The sequence below is a fragment of the Armigeres subalbatus genome, chromosome 3 (assembly GCF_024139115.2).
Source record: "Armigeres subalbatus isolate Guangzhou_Male chromosome 3, GZ_Asu_2, whole genome shotgun sequence".
Classification (NCBI taxonomy): Eukaryota; Metazoa; Arthropoda; class Insecta; order Diptera; family Culicidae; genus Armigeres; species Armigeres subalbatus.
The window spans coordinates 183519090-183538904 of record NC_085141.1 but is presented as its reverse complement, the minus strand read 5'-3'; the positions used below and the strand labels follow the sequence as shown (position 1 = coordinate 183538904).

Sequence of the window (19815 nt, the reverse complement as noted above, 5' to 3'; positions counted from 1 at the left end):
AAAAATGTATAATTTTTGTCTTTAAGAAAACAATACACGGACGGCTTGTTTTAATAAGAAATTGCAGACATTTTTAAATGAAGAGCCGTTTCTTCAACCAAAGCTCAAAATCTTTTTTTATAATGTTATGAAAACTCATATGTGAATATGTACGTTATGTGGAAGATATTGATTTGGAAAATGTATTGGAGGTAACCACTTCCCTTCGATGGGACTCGAACCCATGACCCTACAGTACGCTAGACTGGTGCTTTAACCAACTAAGCTACGAAGGACCTTCGTCGGCCTTCGCAACCTAGCGGCTACTGAACGAGCTCGAGAATCCCAAATTAGTCGATTCGAGTTTGAGTGATTTATAGTCGCATAGTCGATTTGAGTTTGAGTGATTTACTCGCAATCCATTTCTCAAGCCAACACTTCCACATGTGTATGGTACACATCCACATTAGAGGAGCGTGACTATTTAGAATGTCTGGCAGCTATACACATTCTTCATCAGCAACTGTACTGATCAAGTGAGGTTGTGTAAGCTATTTGCCAGTCGGTCGTCAAGCTCAGACCCGACCGTATTGCGTAGGCAAGGGCACGCAACTCAGGTTCAGTTCAATCAAAGTTAATTGCCTATTTCCGGGGATTAAACCACCCGACTTGGACGTTAATTTACAATGTTATGAAAACTTATAAGTGAATATGTACGTTATGTGGAAGATATTGATTTGGAAAATGTATTGAAGGTAACCACTTTCCCTTCGATGGGACTCGAACCCATGACCCTACAGTACGCTAGACATGTGGAAATGTTGGCTTGAGAAATGGATTGCGAGTGGTTTGACTATGCGTCCAATTTGGGAATCTCGAGCTCGTTCAGTAGCCGCTAGGTTGCGAAGGCCGACGGAGGTCCTTCGTAGCTTAGTTGGTTAAAGAACCATTCTAGCGTACTATAGGGTCATGGGTTCGAGTCCCATTGAAGAGAAAGTGGTTACCACCAATACATTTTCCAAATCAATATCTTCCACATAACGTACATATTCACATGTGAGTTTTCATAACATTGTAAACACGGCTTTCTTCGGAAACGGTCTACAACGACAAAATTGATGATTTTTGTTAACACACTAATTACCTCCATAGAAAGAAAACATCAAGTTGATGCCATATACGTGGACTTCAGTAAAGCTTTCGATAAGGTTCCACATGCACTTGCTATCGATAAGATGAGGAACATGGGTATTCCTAACTGGGCAACCGCTCTGCATATGTTCACATCAACGGAGTTAGTTCAGCTAATTTTGGCATTCCGTCAGGCGTCCCACAAGGAAGTCACATAGGACCGTCAATTTTCATTTTGTTTGTTAATGACCTGTGAACTAGTCTTTGCTCCTTCAAGCTATTATTCGCTGACGATCTAAAGATATATCTTGAATTTAAGACCAGATTGGACTGCTGCGTTCTCCAAACGGACATTGATTCACTTCTACGTTGGTGCTCATTAAATGATATGGAGGTGAATATTGCTAAATGCAGTTCCACAACTTTCAGCCGTTTGCGCGAGCCATTGCTGACTGATTACTTAATTGGAAATAGCCGTTTCGTCGATTAAAGACCTTCTTCTTCTTATTGGCATTACATCCCCACACTGGGACAGAGCCGCCTCGCAGCTCATTAAGCATTTCCACAGTTAATAGCTGCGAGGTTTCTAAGCCAAGTTACCATTTTTACATTCGTATATCATGAGGCTAGCACGATGATACTTTTATGCCCAGGGAAGTCGTGACAATTTCCAAGCCGAAAATTGCCTAGACCGGCACCGGGAATCGAATCCAGCCACACTCAGTATGGTCTTGCTTTGTAGCCGCGCGTCTTACCGCACGGCTAAGGATGGCCAACCGCTCACCTACCGATTGAAGACCTAGAAGTCATTATTGACTCTACAGTCAGATTTAAAGACCACATTAACATGTTTACAGCCAAAACGTTTGCCATGCTAGGATTTTTTTTAAAGTAACACGAATGCATAGTTAGTCATAATAACATATGCATTGAAAATCATTAGCTGATTATATATGTAGTTATGAATCATTGTAAAATAAATAAATAAATAAAAGAATGCATAAAAAAGCTATTTTAAGCTTTTAGTGAAATGTATTTACTTGTCATAAGACGAGTTTGTACTATTCCATTTAATTCCACTACTTTATTGCACCTTTGACAGCTACGTATTTCGACCTCAACAGTAAGGCCGTTTTCAGTGTTCTCGTACTTGACTCGAGATCAAAGGACGACGGAGGTCCTTCGTAGCTTAGTAGAGAAAAGCACCTGTCTAGCGTACTTGTTTCGTGGGATCAAACCCTCATATGCATAATCGAGTTTCATACATAGTAACATATTTTTTCATTTCTACAATATAGTTTAGAATCATTCGCCGAATGGCATTTGGTGGTCATTTGAAGAAAGGGTCATTTGGCTGAACGTCGTTTTGTCGAATGGCGTTAACCGAATAGTTAACATTTGATTCCTCATTAAGTGAATTGAAAAGTGAGATGTTCGAAGTGCATAGTGAAAAGTGAGAAATGAGATGTTCGAAGTGAGTACTGGGAAATGAAAGTAAGTACTGAGTAGTGAGGTGTGTGCAGTAACAAGTGAATATTGGGTAGCCACTTCTCATTTATTATTTATCATTTCTCACTTGTCACTTCTCACTACTCACTTCTCACTTCGCACTTCCATCTTATTTCTCATTTTCCACTTTCTTTTCTCACTTTCCACTTCGGACTTTTCATTACTCACTTCGCACTTCTCATTTCTCACTGCTCACTTCTCACTTTGCACTTCTCTATTCTCATTTCTTACTTCTCACTTCTTTATTCTAACTTTTCACTTCTCACTTCATATTTTCTTCTTACTTCTTACACTTCTTACTCACTTCTTACTTCTCACTTTTCACTTTTCTTTTATCACTTCGAATTTCACATCTTTACTTCTTACTTTTCCAGTTTCTCATCCCACTTCTCCCTTTTCTCATCTCACTTCTCATGTTTCACCACCACTTTTCTCTTCTCACTTCTCACGTTTCACTTATCACTTCTCACTTTTTGCTTCTTACTTTTCACTTCTTAATTCTCAATTCACTTCCTGCGTCTCATGTCTTATTTCTAATGAAATGTGAGATATGTCCCATTCCTCACTTCTCACTGTGTACTTCATGTAATTATCACTACACACTTTTCATTACTCACTTTTCAGTGCTCGCATGTTTTTGCCTTTCTCGTCAAACAAAGTTGTACCGAAAGGCTTTAGGATTACTAAAAAAACAACTTTTGATAGATGGCCCGGAGACCCATAGCATACGGTCACATGACCCGGTCCGGCAAACGGAAGTTCGACCAAACGGTATTCAGTCAAATGGCCCGACACCGTGTATATCATGCATATGAACTGTTTCTGACAACATCGAGCTAGCGAGGTGAAATGCATTGGGAAATTACTTCGACTTAGAGAATACGGAGAAAGAAAATGGAATATATGGGGATTGGCATCTCAAGTTATTCTTTACCATGATATTTATTATCATAAATGGAATCTGAATAGGCCATTGCAATTAAGATCGGAATACGTATCTGAGAAGATTACAACGTGTAGGAATTAAATGGAATACAAAACAAAAACATCTAAAAAAATTTAAAAAAAACATTGCAATATTTTTCAATTTTTTTTATTACTTCAAAGATTACTTCTATACCGCTACATCATACATTAAGATATTTGTTACATCAAAACCTTTTCCACTAGTCGAACACTTTACATGTGCAACTTCTCCTTTAACTGGTGCGGAAAAGTTATCGCATCTTTCAAGGTCATCTCTGCCGACTCTGAAGCTGGTTTCGCTTTCCGTCTTCAGATCTGAGAGGAAAATCCGCAACCCAAGCAATGCAGCCTCGGCGCTTTTGCCTCCGCTTTGTGACAATATGTAGGCACGTTGGTAATAACCTACTCCTGAGATGATGCTGTTGATGGGTGGTTTGCACTGTTTGCAGTAGGCACTTTGGCAGGCACCTTCTCACAAGGAAAAACGACCGTAGCAAAAGGCAACTGGTGAAAATCGAGAAAAGGAAGGAGAATGAGAGAGATTTTGCATCACGAAGAGATCATGTTCAGATTTGGTGGCGGTTTTGAATTTTCGCGCGCTGTAGTTGATCATGCTTTGCGCTGCAACGTGATCGCAGTTCATCGGTGGATGTTCGAAGTGTCGGTTGCGTATCGGGACTAGTCGAGAGAGTGGTTAATTTGAAAAAATACCATCATTGCGCATTCAATACGTTATGTCTCCGTAGAACAATGAGATTAGTTAAAACATTTGCGGCTTATAGTGAACGGAAACTCCACAGAAGTTTGTTGTGATCAAATTCGTGAAAATAATCAACTGCGCATAATGTACTTAACAAACAGTTCGAATATAATGTGCTTGATTGTCCTAATTGTTTCTCTACATACAGTGGGTGCAAAACGTGTTGGTGGGTATGCGTATATAGAATTAACGATAAGATAACGAACGACAAATATTCCATGCAGAGATCTTTTTTGGGCTCGCCACCGAATATTAGAAGAATCGTAACTAGGTGCAAAATAATTGGACAAACATACAATACGTTTACAACACCTAAAAAAACAAATCTGACAATTCTTGGCAATTTCTTGACAAATCAATTCAGCAAAATTTTAATAAAAAATGTAAGCTTTTTATAATGACCTTCTTCTTCTTCAATGGCTCTACATTCCGTCTGGAACTTGGCCTGCTTTTCAACTTAGTATTCTATTAGCATTCCCTCAGTTATTAATTGAAAGCTTTTCTATGTCCGCCATTGCTTTGCATGAGTATCTTTTGGGGCAAGCACAATGGATACACTATGCCCAGGGCGTCGAGAATGTTTCCAACCTGAAAACATCCTAGACCGGACCAAGAATGAACTCGCCACCTCCGGATTGGCAATCCTACGCCTTAGCTCGCAAGGCTATGGAGATATCATGATACTGTATTGAAATAATACAAAATTGCAAGATTTCAATACAGTGATTGTATTAAAATCTTCCGGTATTGTATATGCCACAATTTTGTACAGTTATGCAAAATTTTATTAAAATCTACTATCCGCTGGTTGGGTGAATAAACTACATCCCCGCAACTTCGACATCATGGCGCTACAGGAAATTCTCTGGACAGGACAGAAAGTGAAGAAAAGTGGGCATCGACCTTCAATCAAAGCTGTGATATTACCAACGAGCTGGAAAACGGCTTCATAGTGCTGGGCCAGATGCGCCAACGGGTGATTAGGTGGCAGCCAATTAGCGCAAGGATGTGCAACCTCAGGATAAAAGGCCTCTTCTTCAACTATAGCATCATCAACATGCCATATGATGGATGCTCACTGCGGGACGTCAAAAGATATGCACGGACCGTTGAACGGACCGGAAAGTCTGCCTATCGAATGACAACGGCCAACGATGCATAAACTTTGCAGCCTCCCACGGAATGGTAGTCCGAAGCACTTTCTTCCTCCGTAAAAATATCCACAACCGAGAAACGGAAAACCAAATCAATCATGTTCTAATCGACGGTAAATGCTTCTCCTACATCATGAACGTCTGTACTTACCGCAGTGCAAATATTGAATCCGACCACTACCTCGTTGCAGTATGTCTGCGCACAAAACTTTTGACAGTGTACAACACAAGATCTAGATCCTGAAGAGACGGAGCAACTGGACCGCGCTGATAACACACGGAAGTTCTGTGAGAAGTTGAACCATTCACGACATGTGTTATGACATAAAAGGAAATCTTCTTACGGAAGAGCTTGAGGTGATCCAAAGGTGACGGCAGCGCTACGAAGCGCACCTGAATTGTAATGTCTTCGGATGTGGCAGGAAACGAGGGCGGTATGGTGACAAACATGGGAGCACGCGCGCTAGACACACGTTTTCCTGGGGTGGACCAACTACTACCAGGAGAGTTATTTAAATACGGTGGTAAAGCACTGGCTAGAGCGTTACACTGGATAATTACCAAGATTTGGGAGGAGGAAATTCTGCCGCAGGAGTGGATGGAAAGCATCGTGTATCCCATCTACAGAAAGGGCGATAAGCTGGACTGTAGCAACTACCGTGCAAACACATTGCTAAACGCCGCCTATAAGGTAATCTTCCAAATTTGATGCCGCCAACTAACACCAATTGCAAGATAATTCGTTGGGCAGTAACAAGCGGGATTCATGGGCGAACGCTCTACCACGGACGGACCAGGTGTTCGCCGTACGCCATATATTGCAGAAATGCCACGAATACAACGTGGCCGTACATCATCTATTCATCGACTTCAAAGCCGCATATAATGTTATCGATCGAGATCAGCTATGGCAATTATTACACGAACATGGATTTCCGGTTAAACATATACGATTGGTCAAGGCATCGATGGATCGAGTGATATGCGTAGTTCGAGTTTCGGAGGTATTCTCGAGTCCCATCGAAACGCGCAGAGGGTTACGGCATTTGTACTCATTTGTAAGGGTGCGAATTCAGCGTTTTGCTAATGATATTTTATTTAACTCTAGCGAGTTTGGGGAGCATTGTCAAACCTGCTTTACGATATTTCGGAAATGGGAAGGAAATGATGATGTCATCAAACGCCCACTGCAATCACAAGGCGCAGAAGAACAGTCGGAAATTGGTTTGCAAAATCACAAGACGTGTCTGAAAGACCGTCGGAAAAGGGTTTGTGGTTTTCAGTTTGAAAAATCAAAAAGCACGTTTGGAAGACCGTCGGAAAATGGTTTGCAAAATCACAAGAGGTGTATGGAAGACCGTCGGAAAATGATTTGTGGTTTGCAAAATCACAAGACGCCTCTGGAAGACAGTCGGAACATGGTTCGCAAAATCACAAGACGTGTCTGGAAGACCGTTGGAAAATGGTTTGTGGTTTGCAACATAACAAGACGTGTCTGGAAGACCGTCGAAAAATGGTTTGCAAAATCACAAGACGTGTCTGGAAGAATGTCGGAAAATGGTTGGTGGTTTGCAAAATAACAAGACGCGTCTGAAAAACCGTCGGAAAATGGTTTGCAAAATCACGAGACGTGTCTGGAAGACCGTCGGAAAATGGTTTGTGGTTTGCAACATCGCAAGACCGTCGGAAATGGTTTGTGGTTTGCAACATCGCAAGATGTGCCTGGAAGACCGTCGAAAAATGGTTTGTGGTTTGCAAAATCACAAAACGCGTCTGAAAGACGTGTATGGAAGACCGTCGGAAATGGTATGCAACATCACAGAAGACCGTCGAAAAATAATTTGCAAAATCACAAAACGCGTCAAAAAACCGTCGAAAAATGGTTTGAAAAATCACAAGACGTGTCTGGAAGACCGTCGGAAAATGGTTTGTGGTTTGAAACATCGCAAGACCGTCGGAAATGGTTTGTGTTTTGCTACATCGCAATACGTGTCTGGAAGACCGTCGAAAAATGGTTTGTGGTTTGTAAAATCACAAAACGCGTCTGGAAGACCGTCGGAAATGGTTTGTGGTTTGAAAAATCACAAGACGTGTCTGGAAGACGGTCGGAAAATGGTTTGTGGTTTGCAACATCACAAGACGTGTCTGAAAGACCGTCGAAAAATGGTTTACAAAACCACAAAACGTGTATGGAAGGCCGTAGGAAAATGGTTTGTGGTTTGCAACATCACAAGACGTGTATGGAAGACCGTCGGAAATGGTATGCAACATCACAAGACCGACGGAAAATAATTTGCAAAATCACAAGACTTGTATGGGAGACAGTCGGAAAATGGTTTGCAACATCACAAGACGTATCTGAAAGACCGTCGAAAATGGTTTGCGGTTTGCAAAATCACAAAACGCGTCTGGAAGACCGTCGGAAATGGTTTGCAACATCACAAGATGTGTCTGGAAGACCGTCGAAATGGTTTGTGGTTTGAAAAATCACAAGACGTGTCTGGAAGACCGTCGGAAAATGGTTTGCAAAATCACAAGACGTGTATGGAAGACCGTCGGAGAATGGTTTGTAGTTTGCAAAATCGCAAGACGCGTCTGGAAAACTGTCGGAAAATGGTTTGTGGTTTGCAACACCGTAAGACCGCCGGAAAATGGTTTGTGGTTTGCAATATCGCAAGACGTGTCTGAAAGACCGTCGAAAAATGGGTTGTGGTTTGCAAAATCACAAAACGCGTCTGGAAGACCGTCGGAAATGGTTTGCAACATCACAAGATGTGTCTGGAAGACCGTCGAAATGGTTTGTGGTTTGAAAAATCACAAGACGTGTCTGGAAGACCGTCGGAAAATGGTTTGCAAAATCACAAGACGTGTATGGAAGACCGTCGGAGAATGGTTTGTAGTTTGCAAAATCGCAAGACGCGTCTGGAAGACTGTCGGAAAATGGTTTGTGGTTTGCAACATCGTAAGACCGCCGGAAAATGGTTTGTGGTTTGCAATATCGCAAGACGTGTCTGAAAGACCGTCGAAAAATGGGTTGTGGTTTGCAAAATAACAATGCGCGTCTGGAAAACCGTCGGAAATGGTTTTGTGGTTTGCAAAATCACAAGATAAAAACCGCGTCTGGAAGACCGTCGGAAAATGGTTTGTGGTTTGCAACATCGCAAGACCATCGGAAAATGGTTTGTGGTTTGCAAAATAAAGAGCCGTATCTGGAAGACCGTCGGAAATGGTTTGTGGTTTGCAAAATTACAAGACGCGTCTGGAGAACCGTTGGAAAATGGTTTGCAAAATCACAAGACGTGTCTGAAAGACCGTCGAAAAATGGTTTGTGGTTTGCAAAATCACAAGACGCGTCTGGAAGACCGTTGGAAATGATTTGTGGTTTACAACATCACAAGACGTGTCTGGAAGAACGCTGGATATTGGTTTGTAGTTTGGAGAATCATAAGGCATGTCTGAAAAGCTTGCTGAAACTTGTTTTGCAGTTTGATAAACCACAAGCTGCGCATAGAAGACCAACGAAGAATGGTTCACGATCTAGAAAAGCATTAATTTTGGTTAAAATAAATTGAGATTTTATGTAGGCACTTGACTGTGTTTGGTAAATGAGACTACCAGTTGAGCTGTAATATAATGAAATCTGTAAGAACTATAAATTTATTTACTTCTATATTATTGTTCTGGAATTAAAACCATGATTTTGAGACAAGTTTATTTTGGTGTTTACTTTCAAAGGTAGTAATCGGTTTCTCAAATACAACAAAATTGGTTGTTTTGTTCTTATGTTTAAATAACCGAGGTTCAAATAACCCTATGCTAGATGATTTTTTTTGCGTTTTCAATTAGAGAAGAAGGGGAATGTAGTGTTTGAGTAAAATACCTTCGGCGTGTATAGATTTATACCCAGCGTGTCAATCGGGGAGCAGCAAGCCATGACTCTGCTTCTTCTTGGCAGATCTCCGTGGCGTGCACACGCATCCACAGAGAGCCGTTGTCATATCAAAACGTTCTGGCCACAAAGGAAACATTCTCGACTTCAAGGGCCCTATACTATGTATCCATTGCACTTGGCAATGGCGGGCATAGAAAAGCTCTCATTAATAATTGAGGAAAAAGTTAAAATAAGAGCGATAAAAACAATTTTCGTTTTTTAAGCCTTTAACATTGACATCAATATACTCTTTAGTAAGTGACAAAGCTTGTAGCATGACTAGGCTATACATCTGTCTCTATTAACCAAAAAAAAAAAAATTCAAAAAAATTAACATAGAGTCTATACTATTTGAGTTGCAACGGTTTTATATTTTATTAACTTTTTATTGTCATATGTCCTAATTGAACAGAGCATTCACCAAAACGAATCAGATCTCATTCACCGTTGGATATTTATGATCGAGAAATGGCCATCGTCCGCATGAAAGATAGAATCAAGAAAGTGCTCAACGTGCAAAGCGAAAATAACACCCTGAACGAGTACATTTTATCAGTGTTCAATGTCGAAAACATCAACCCTACATACGTGTTTTTACTGCCAAGTGGTGAAAAGAATAAGATTCATAAGTTGATTTACCAAAAAAGTGATTTCTTAGAAGCGGAGTATCCCAACGTTACGTCACTGAATAAATTCAAACGAAGTTTGAATTCTTCGTACAATGTGATAAGTGATACAGACTTCCTTGGTCAGGAATCAAAATCTTCAGCAAAAAGTGCAGATAGCGAGGATGCCGAAGACATTGCGCTGGAAATTGTTGCAGATAACATTCGGACGGAGCGCAACTTTATCAAATTTATGGACGAGTTAAACGATGATTTGGAAGAAGAGTTGCAACGGAAAGCATTGAAATACAAGCAGAAATCACACAGTAGTTTGTCTCCGAAGAAATCACACTTATTTACACCCTATACATACGTGAACAGTCAAACTGTAGGGTGGGATGATTTAGGATTGGAAGGCTGGAGTGGAGGTCTGAGGGAAATAAATAGTCATCGATACGATCATCCAGTGTTGGAAAGGTACGCATTGCTCATTTTATTTGAAAACGACTCCTAATAAGAATATTTTATTAAAAATTTCGTGGTTTAATTCCAATATCTCTTTTAACGTTTTCACCACAATTAATTTTGTTCCATGATTTTCGAGGCCCAACCCTGAGGGGATTCTCCATGAACCAGTTGTAAGTATAGATGCCAGTTTCAATCCATTGAAGTACCTCAGGACACCTACTCATACAGCCACAGTTAAACCAAGCACTGTAACGAATGGTTCGATAAACGCTTCGATTTTTCAAAAAACGAAAAATCCAGCACTAATTATAAGCTCTGAATTGGAGGAAAAGCTAGAGGAAATATACAACAGAACGAAAGCCATACCAGGCAAGCCTCCACGATGGCCAATTACCAACAGCCGTGATGCTCATCGAGATGAGGATGTCTTTATAGCCCGTGCTAATAATGCATTCGGACACTCCACTAAATGGCGTTGGAGGTAGGTCTATTAATTATATTTGCCACAAATATTTAGTTGATTGTGTATGTACTTCTGTTTTTCATATTCACATGTCTTGATTTCATTATCTTTTGAGTCTTTACTGCATTCAATCTGTTTATTATGTATTTTTTATCATTTGTTGAATTTTATCATTATACCTCATTGTCAAATTAGGTTGATTATGAAATGAGATTGACCCTTCGTAGCATCGAAATCTATCTTATTTTGTAAATTATAGAGATGTACCTATTACTCGGTGCAATTTATTTACGCTGTAATAAAACACAAAAATCATTAAAGCTTTCATGCGCTTAAGCGGCCCAATTGTTGCTAATCCAACCGGTTTGACCAACATAATTGAGTTATAATTTGCTCCCTTGATGGCTCGAGATGATACGACATAAACCAGATATGGGGGCCGGGCCAGTACTTGTAGTCAGGTAGATGTGAACATTTGTAGCGCACGTGAAGAGTCGAGATTAAAAACTTAAACTTCCGTTTCTTACGATTGCATAACCGGAGCGGTAAAACAAGTATAAATGGTATAAATAAAATGACTAAACTGTACAAACGTGTGGGTAGAAGTGCTACAACGCGTGTCGTGGTCGAAGTTGGTTTATGGAAACATAAGCCTATGGTGAGTGATCATAGTTGCGCTTCGCGGTTAAATCGCAAGTACCCTACACTCGAACCGGCTGGAGACGATCGCAACACCCATAGGGTGCCAGGCAACGAGAAGTGAGGGTAATAGTAATCGAGACAACGCATTGTGCAGGGATTCCCAAACTTTAAAAATTAGTTTGAATAAGCATACTTGTGAAACTGAGAGAGAAAACGGGTCCCAGGTATTACACAGTCACATAATATCCTGAAACACAAACTTGTAATTCTTACATAGTTGAATTCAAATAATAAAAAAAAACTAAATGCCAGAGGCAATTGAAATAGGAATGTATGATAAAATATTTCTAAAAAAAATATATAGAGCCCCATTCAATTTTGGCGACATTGGATTTTGACAACAAAGCCATTCTATTTTGGCAACACAAACTAATTATTTTTTTTTTATTTTTTATTTTTTGAAATTGCTTATACAGCGAGTAAATTTCATAATCCGCGTAAAAAAATGATTAGACCACTAGAAAAGAAAAATTCGTGAAAAAATCGTGTTCATATTCGGCTGAGCACTGACAGTTTCCAACCGAATATCAGTCAGTGAATAATTACTTAGATTTCGTAAACTAATAAATTACCTACTGTAAAACTGAACACTTTATGATGATTCAAACAATTACCCACATAGGTCATAGCGCCAAAAACCAATATAATCGAGGCCTATTATGTGTTCTTCGAACGCAGTGACCATTCTCAGTACCAATCAAATTAATGAATCTGTGAAGAAGAAAACTGAGTAAGTCATTCTATGTTTTGAATTATGTCATGCGACGTTTGTCAAAATTCGGGCCAAAGTTGCTTCGTGAAGGTGAATATTTTATGCTCTGTACCTAAAAATGAAAAAGACCATCGACGAAAATTTTACGTAAAATGACATTAATTTTGCGATTTGCATTCTAACTTATGTACACTGAGTTGCTCCATGTGAACTTTTCATCACCCTTTTTCTTATTAACTTCTTCTTCTTAATGGGAACCACGGTTCACGGTTTGAGAAGCCCTGGCATAATTTTCACAATCACTGGCGTCAACGCAGTGCCATTGAGACTGTTTTATCTCTCAGCGAACGGGCGGCAACTTGTTTTGGGGATGCGTAAGGAAATGGCAACAGAAAGCAAACTCGATGCGGAGCCCGATGCCTAGTTAACTACTGCCCTAGATTTTGTTTCACTCTCAACAATGGCAAAAATGTATTCAATTTCATTGAACCAGTAGGTACCTACCCACTAATCGTATTATGCAATGATACTATAATCTGTCGGCAATGCATACCTATGTTTGTAGGTGAGGAGTTCAATTCTGCTTCGGAGAGAAGGTTCGTTGCTTGCTGGCGTTTAAGTCTTTTGTTTATTGAACGAATTTGCGAATTATGATCGTGTTGCCACATGAGATACTAAATTATTCCAATTTTGTATTTGCTTTTTTTTAATTTTAGTAATGAGACCGAAGAAATGGAAAGAGATTTCGAGGAAGCGAACCCGCAGACACGAGAAGGTCGTTCCAAGCGAGCGGTCTTTAACTTGTATTCGATGATAAAGTGTGCTACGGGCTGCGATCCCATCATATACAAAGGATATGGTTGCTACTGCGGCTTTCTGGGATCGGGTCAGGCGTTGGACGGAATAGATCGGTGTTGCAAAATGCATGACCATTGCTACTCTACGGCAAGATGCCGCATGTATTTAGAGTATTTTGTACCATATCTGTGGAAATGCTACCGAGGGCGACCATTATGTGGTAAGTAGTGGAAAACAATTCTGGATACCTGATTATACAATTCGTGTTTATATGACAAAACGACCTGTACTTGTTGTCAGGAATATTGCTGAAAGGACAATTTGAGCCTGGAAGTTCCAGACTGGAACACTCAACCCAAGAAGGCATAACCAAAATCAGTTATTGTTAGATACCGCGAGTGAGAGTATGAGAAGAATATGGAAGTTCAATATTTTCTGATTTTGATGCTGGAATGTTTATTTGAGCATAGAAAACTCAACCCAAGAAAGCATAACCAAAATCAGCTATTGTTAGATATCGCGAGTGAGAATATGAGAATTGATGTTGTGGAGGTGGAAGTTTAATATTTTCTGATTTTGATGCTAGAATAATTATTTGAGCCTGGAACACTCAAGCTAAGAAGGAACAACCAAAATCAGGTATTGTTAGATATCGAGAGTTGGAATATGAAAATTATTGTTGCGAAGTTGGATATTTAATATTTTGTATGACGTGCTCTTCCTGCGTGAAGTCACGACACCATTGAATAATTGAAAAACAATAAGGCTACGGGAAAGGAGCAGCTTCCGGCAAAACTACAAAAAAAACTATAAATATGACAGTGAGCAGCTTTATGAAGTTCTGCAACGAGGAATTATCTACTTGCTGGTTGGATGGCTTAATTTCCCCCCTCTATATAAAAAAGTACAAAGGCTGGAGTGCGCCAATTATCGAGAAATAATCCTCCTTAATTCGGTGTACTGGGCCGCTTTGTGAAATTTTTAACCGGCGATCAATCGCAGATGGAAACTGCATATCAAATTTCCGACAAAAGATCGGTTTTCATTCGATGTTTTCACAATAATTTCCATACCAATTTTAGTTGACGTGTGTGCAATCAAATTACATCCTCATTTCATTTATTTAGTCTACATCTAAACAGATAACACTGAATCAACAATTTGACGCCACAATACACGGTTCGATTCCGCATCTCTCGATCCTCGAATGCGTCCTACGCTCGCCAAGTCGTTCTGCAGTCTGCCCATCTCGCTCGCTGCGCTCCACGTCGTCTCGTACCTGCCAGATCGGAAGCGAACACCATCTTGGCAGGGTTGCTGTCCGGCATTCTTGAAACATGCCCTGCCCATCGTACCCTTCCGGCTTTAGCTACCTTCTGGATACTGGGTTCGCCGTAGAGCTGGGCGAGCTCATGGTTCATTCTTCGCCGCCACACACCGTCTTCTTGCACACCGCCAAAGATGGTCCTAAGCACCCGTCTCTCGAATACTCCGAGTGCTTGCAAGTCCTCCTCGAGCATTGTCCATGTTTCATGTCCGTAGAGGACAACCGGTCTTATTAGCGTCTTGTACCTGACACATTTGGTGCGGTGGCGAACCTTTTTTGACCGCAGTTTCTTCTGGAGCCCCCTTCCACAGATGATGCGCCTTCGTATTTCACGACTGACATTGTTATCAGCCGTTAGCAAGGATCCGAGGTAGACGAATTCCTCGACCACCTCGAAGGTATCCCCGTCTATCGTAACACTGTTTCCCAGGCGGGCCCTGTCGCGCTCGGTTCCGCCCACAAGCATGTACTTTGTCTTTGAGGCATTCACCACCAGTCCAACTCTTGTTGCTTCACGTTTCAGGCGGGTGTACAGTTCTGCCACCTTTGCAAATGTTCAGCCGACAATGTCCATGTCATCCGCAAACAAATAAATTGACTGGATCTGTTGAAAATCGTACCCCGGCTGTTACACCCGGCTCTCCGCATGACACCTTCTAGCGCAATGTTGAACAACAGGCACGAAAGTCCATCACCTTGTCTTAGTCCCCGGCGCGAATCGAACGAACTGGAGTGTTCGCCCGAAATCTTCACACAGTTTTGCACACCATCCACCGTTGCTTTGATCAGTCTGGTAAGCTTCCCAGGGAAGCTGTTCTCGTCCCTAATTTTCCATAGCTCTACGCGGTCTATACTGTCGTATGCCGCCTTGAAATCAACGAACAGATGGTGCGTTGGGACCTGGTATTCACGGCATTTTTGAAGGATTTGCTGTACAGTAAAGATTTGGTCCGTTGTCGAGCGGCCGTCAACGAAGCCGGCTTGATAACTTCCCACGAACTCATTCACTAATGGTGACAGACGACGGAAGATGATCTGGGATATCACTTTGTAGGCGGCATTAAGGATGGTGATCGCTCGAAAGTTCTCACACTCCAGCTTGTCGCTTTTCTTGTACATAGATGGGGCATATAACCCCTTCCTTCCACTCCTCCGGTAGCTGTTCAGTTTCCCAGATTCTGACTATCAATTTGTGCAGGCAAGTGTCTAGCTTTTTCGGGCCCATCTTGATGAGATCAGCTCCGATACCATCCTTACCAGCTGCTTTATTGGTCTTTAGCTGTTGGATGGCATCCTTAACTTCCCTCAAGGTGGGGGCTGGTTGGCTTCCATCGTCGGCTGAACTGACGTAGTCATCTCCTCCGTTGCCTTGACTTTCACTGCCTGTACTCTCAGCGCCATTCAGATGTTCCTCGTAGTGCTGCTTCCACCTTTCGATCACCACACGTTCGTCCGTCAAGATGCTCCCATCCTTATCCCGGCACATTTCGGCTCGCGGCACGAAGCCTTTGCGGGATGCGTTGAGCTTCTGGTAGAACTTGCGTGTTTCTTGAGAACGGCACAGCTGTTCTATCTCCTCGCACTCCGCTTCTTCCAGGCGGCGTTTCTTCTCCTGAAAAAGGCGGGTTTGTTGTCACCGCTTCCGTCTATAACGTTCCACGTTCTGCCGGGTACCTTGCTGCAGCGCGACCGCCCGCGCTGCGTCATTCTCCTCCAGAATCTGTCTGCACTCTTCGTCGAACCAATCGTTCCGTCGACTTCGTCCCATATACCCGACGTTGTTCTCCGCTGCGTCGTTAATGGCTGCTTTAACTGTATTTCAGCAGTCCTCAAAAGGGGCCCCATCGAGCTCACCCTCTTCCGGCAACGCTGCCTCGAGATGCTGCGCGTATACAGTGGCGACATCAGGTCAGAGTCGATGTTAGCGCCACGATATGTCCTGACGTCGATAATGTCGGAAAAGTGCCGTCCATCAATCAGGACGTGGTCGATTTGTGATTCTGTCTGCAGTGGTGATCTCCAGGTGTACCGATACGGAAGGCTGTGTTGGAAGTAGGTGCTGCGAATGGCCATATTCTTAAAGGCAGCGAAATGAATTAGTCGTAGGCCGTTTTCGTTCGTCAGCCGGTGTGCGCTGAACTTCCCAATAGTCGGTCTAAACTCCTCCTCTTGGCCAACCTGAGCGTTCAAATCTCCTATGATGATTTTGACGTTGTGGCTTGGGCAGCTATCGTACTCACGTTCCAGCTGCGCGTAGAATGCGTCCTTATCATCATAAGTGCTTCCGGAGTGTGGGCTATGGACGTTGATTATGCTGAAGTTGAAGAACCGGCCGTTGATCCTCAACCTGCACATTCTCTCGTTGGTCGGCCACCACCCGATCACGCGATCAAATTACATCCTAGTTCACGCAGAAAAAACTCTGTTAAAAACAATAATTATTCACATAAATTCAAAAAGACTTTCGCATTGTTTTGGCGGTAACAAGAATTATTGTTGTTTCAACAATCCAATATTGTTGTTTTTATAGAAGCTTGGAAAGCGTGAGCTTAAAAAAGCTTTTCGGAAAGTTTCGTTGAACTACAATAATATTATTGATTCAACAAGAGATTTATGTTGAATTCAAACATCGCCATTGTTGAATTGATGGGTTTTTCTTTTTGAATTATTTTATTCAATTTGATTACATATTTTCAATTTTATTGTCTTTATTTCTAATGTATTTATTATCTTCAACAATTTTGGAAGTATAAAGAACAGTACAGCCCACATTTTTATTTTAACTTCCGCCTGCGTTCCGCGGTAGAGATGAAATTAGTGCCGATCTGAAAGCAAACCTTTTTTTGTTATTGCAAATTGGAATGAAAACGAAATAATTTGCTTACCGATTTAGAAACGTACTTATCACGCAACGTATCACTATATGTCCAATTTAGTGCTTCAGGCCTCCAGATAATGTGGAATTTATTGAACAACCAGAACTATAAATTTCTCGAGTGTTGGAGGAGTTTTATGTCCTGTAACAATCAAAAGATGATTAAAACAATATTTCTAATTAAAACCAAAAATGCAAAACATTTACCTTGATGAATGACAAATATTAATCTAACAATCGTTGGTATATATTATATATATTATCAAAACACTTTTGAAAACCCTTGATGAAAACCAGGATTTCAAAACTTTCACAACTGTTTACACTAAAATCTAGCCGAACACTTCAAAATTCCTAATTATTTTTGAAAAACAATTAACAGGTAATTAACGTACACATATATTACGTAAGCACTAATGGGGGGAGGGAGGTTCGGTCGTTTTCTTACGCACTATATAAATAAAAAATCATTCGTATGAAAAAAATCCCTCATGGGGGGGGAGTCGAAAATCCCAGAAAAATTGCTTACGAATAAGTGTACGACCCTGATTGAATATTTGAAATAATTTTAAAAATTACAAACAGAGATTTTTTTGAAAATAATTTTTTAAGCGAGATTAGAAAATTAATAAACATTAAAAGTAGTACCATATCCGGAATCATCTCAAGAAAAAAAAAATATTGTCGTTAACAATCAAATTAATATATGTATATTGTATAATGTAGATAATCAAAATTCTAACATCAAGCTTTAAATTATTTTTGAATAAATATCATTTTGAAAATCTCAAAATTATTTTTTAAAGCTACACCTCGCTGTGAAATATTTTTCATGATTCTCCTTTTTCTATTAATGACAAAATTCATTCTTCTCCTAGCGTATGGCATTGCATTTATCGAGCAGCATTTGCTAAGTTAAGCGAAAACATTTATCAAACGTCTGATTAATAATTAATAATGCTGATTAAGCTATTTAGCGACATATTGGAATCCTGTAAATTTGTTGTAGAGAACAAAGAGGAAGTGCTTCAAGTCAGCAATGTCCTAGTTGGGAAAAAAGAATTACAATACACGTGTTATAACTACCATTTATTATATTAATGCTACGTTTCTACAGGGTGAGTAATTCAGCAACTCAGGCTGTGAACCATTCCACCGATTCGTTTAACTTTTAGTTAAAATTTGACAGTTCGATGGTTATTTTCCCATCGTGGTTAAAATTTTACCCCGAAGCCGACCCATTTGAGTTTTGACAGATTGATAGTTATTTGGAGCAAAATGGATTTGGCCCCAATTTTCTGGCGAGCAAATTTTAACAATCGAGCTGTCAAATCTAACCATGCTCCAGAGCAGGGTTATTTTTAACCACGGAGAAATAACCATGGAACTGTCAAATTTTAACTAAAAGTTAAACGAATCGGTGGAATGGTTCACAGCCTCAATCGACTTGCTGAAGGTTGAACATGCTAAAATTTAATTTCATTCGAGTGAGTGGAATGAAGGTTTGTAAACGTACAATTTGTATTCAAATTAAGCAATTTGCTAAAATCACTTGCCTTGTCAAAACGTAAACGCCAAAACAATTTTATACCTCGTCAGCTAACAGCGGTTTGACATAAAAGATCGTGGCATTTATCATACCCATACGGCATTTGCAAAGTAGGCATGGTGCATTCAATGAACAGCAAGTTTAACTTCATATCCACCTAATCATTTTGGTAATTAAATTTTGTTTACAAAATCATACTGAGGTTATTTTCAAATGTATAAACAATTTCTTTCAAGCTTTTTTCAAAAAGCTCGTTTCAGAAGTATTGTAGAAATAATAATACTTCGTCATTGATATTATCTCAACTAACAATAGAGGTAATAAACTATAGAGGACGATTGTCGCTGCGGTTCCCTTTGTTATCGTCCCCAAACATGTTGGGTACCTATCTGTCAAAACGTTCTGATTTTTCCTTCGTTGACATTTAGTGCCATATCCTCGCCAGCAAAAGATGTTTCGCCAGTGACGACAACGACAATCTCCCTCTATAGTTTATTACCTCTATTCAACTAACCTTATTGAAACAATAAGCTTTGTCATACTTTCTATAAAATGTAACGATTTAAAAACAACAATCAAAATTTGTGGTTCAATGTAACCAGTTTTCTGTCCGTGTACGTAGGGGTGGAAACGCAATCTGTAAACAATCAGCGAAGCCTCAATAAATAAATAAAAGAAGTCGACCGAAATCTAACCTGGCAACAGGTTAGAGCGATAGCTGGACATAGCTCAAGATGGAAGATCTTTCAAGTCGAACCTTTGCACCACCGGAGGTTTGTTTGAGATGTGTAAGATGTTTACGTTTTATTTCATTAATTCCGTCGGCAAGAATCCAGCATAGCAAGTGAGAAAACTTGATAAACGCATGTAATAATCTAGATAACCG

At 40.5% G+C, this 19815-nt stretch overlaps 1 protein-coding gene and 1 long non-coding RNA gene across 4 annotated transcripts in view; one reads left to right on the top strand and one right to left on the bottom strand.

The window, feature by feature from the left end:
* The window catches only part of LOC134220097 (uncharacterized), a 32670-nt gene that overhangs the window by 11296 nt on the left and 1559 nt on the right, over positions 1 to 19815 (top strand). The window contains exons 1-4 of one of the 3 annotated variants that reach the window (XM_062699074.1): positions 4273 to 4511; positions 9843 to 10512; positions 10640 to 10984; positions 13097 to 13398. In XM_062699074.1, coding sequence (XP_062555058.1) covers positions 4430 to 4511; positions 9843 to 10512; positions 10640 to 10984; positions 13097 to 13398 — 1399 coding nt within the window. In that variant the 5' untranslated portion in view covers positions 4273 to 4429. Of the gene's footprint in view, positions 1 to 4272; positions 4512 to 9576; positions 9685 to 9842; positions 10513 to 10639; positions 10985 to 13096; positions 13399 to 19815 lie in introns of those variants that run through there. The other 2 variants (XM_062699076.1, XM_062699075.1) reach the window with 2 other exon arrangements.
* Positions 17273 to 17819, bottom strand: LOC134220101 (uncharacterized). Its single transcript, XR_009981763.1, has 3 exons — positions 17588 to 17819; positions 17391 to 17522; positions 17273 to 17330 (listed from the first exon to the last, which is right to left on the bottom strand). It is a non-coding gene; the product is annotated as an uncharacterized LOC134220101 (long non-coding RNA).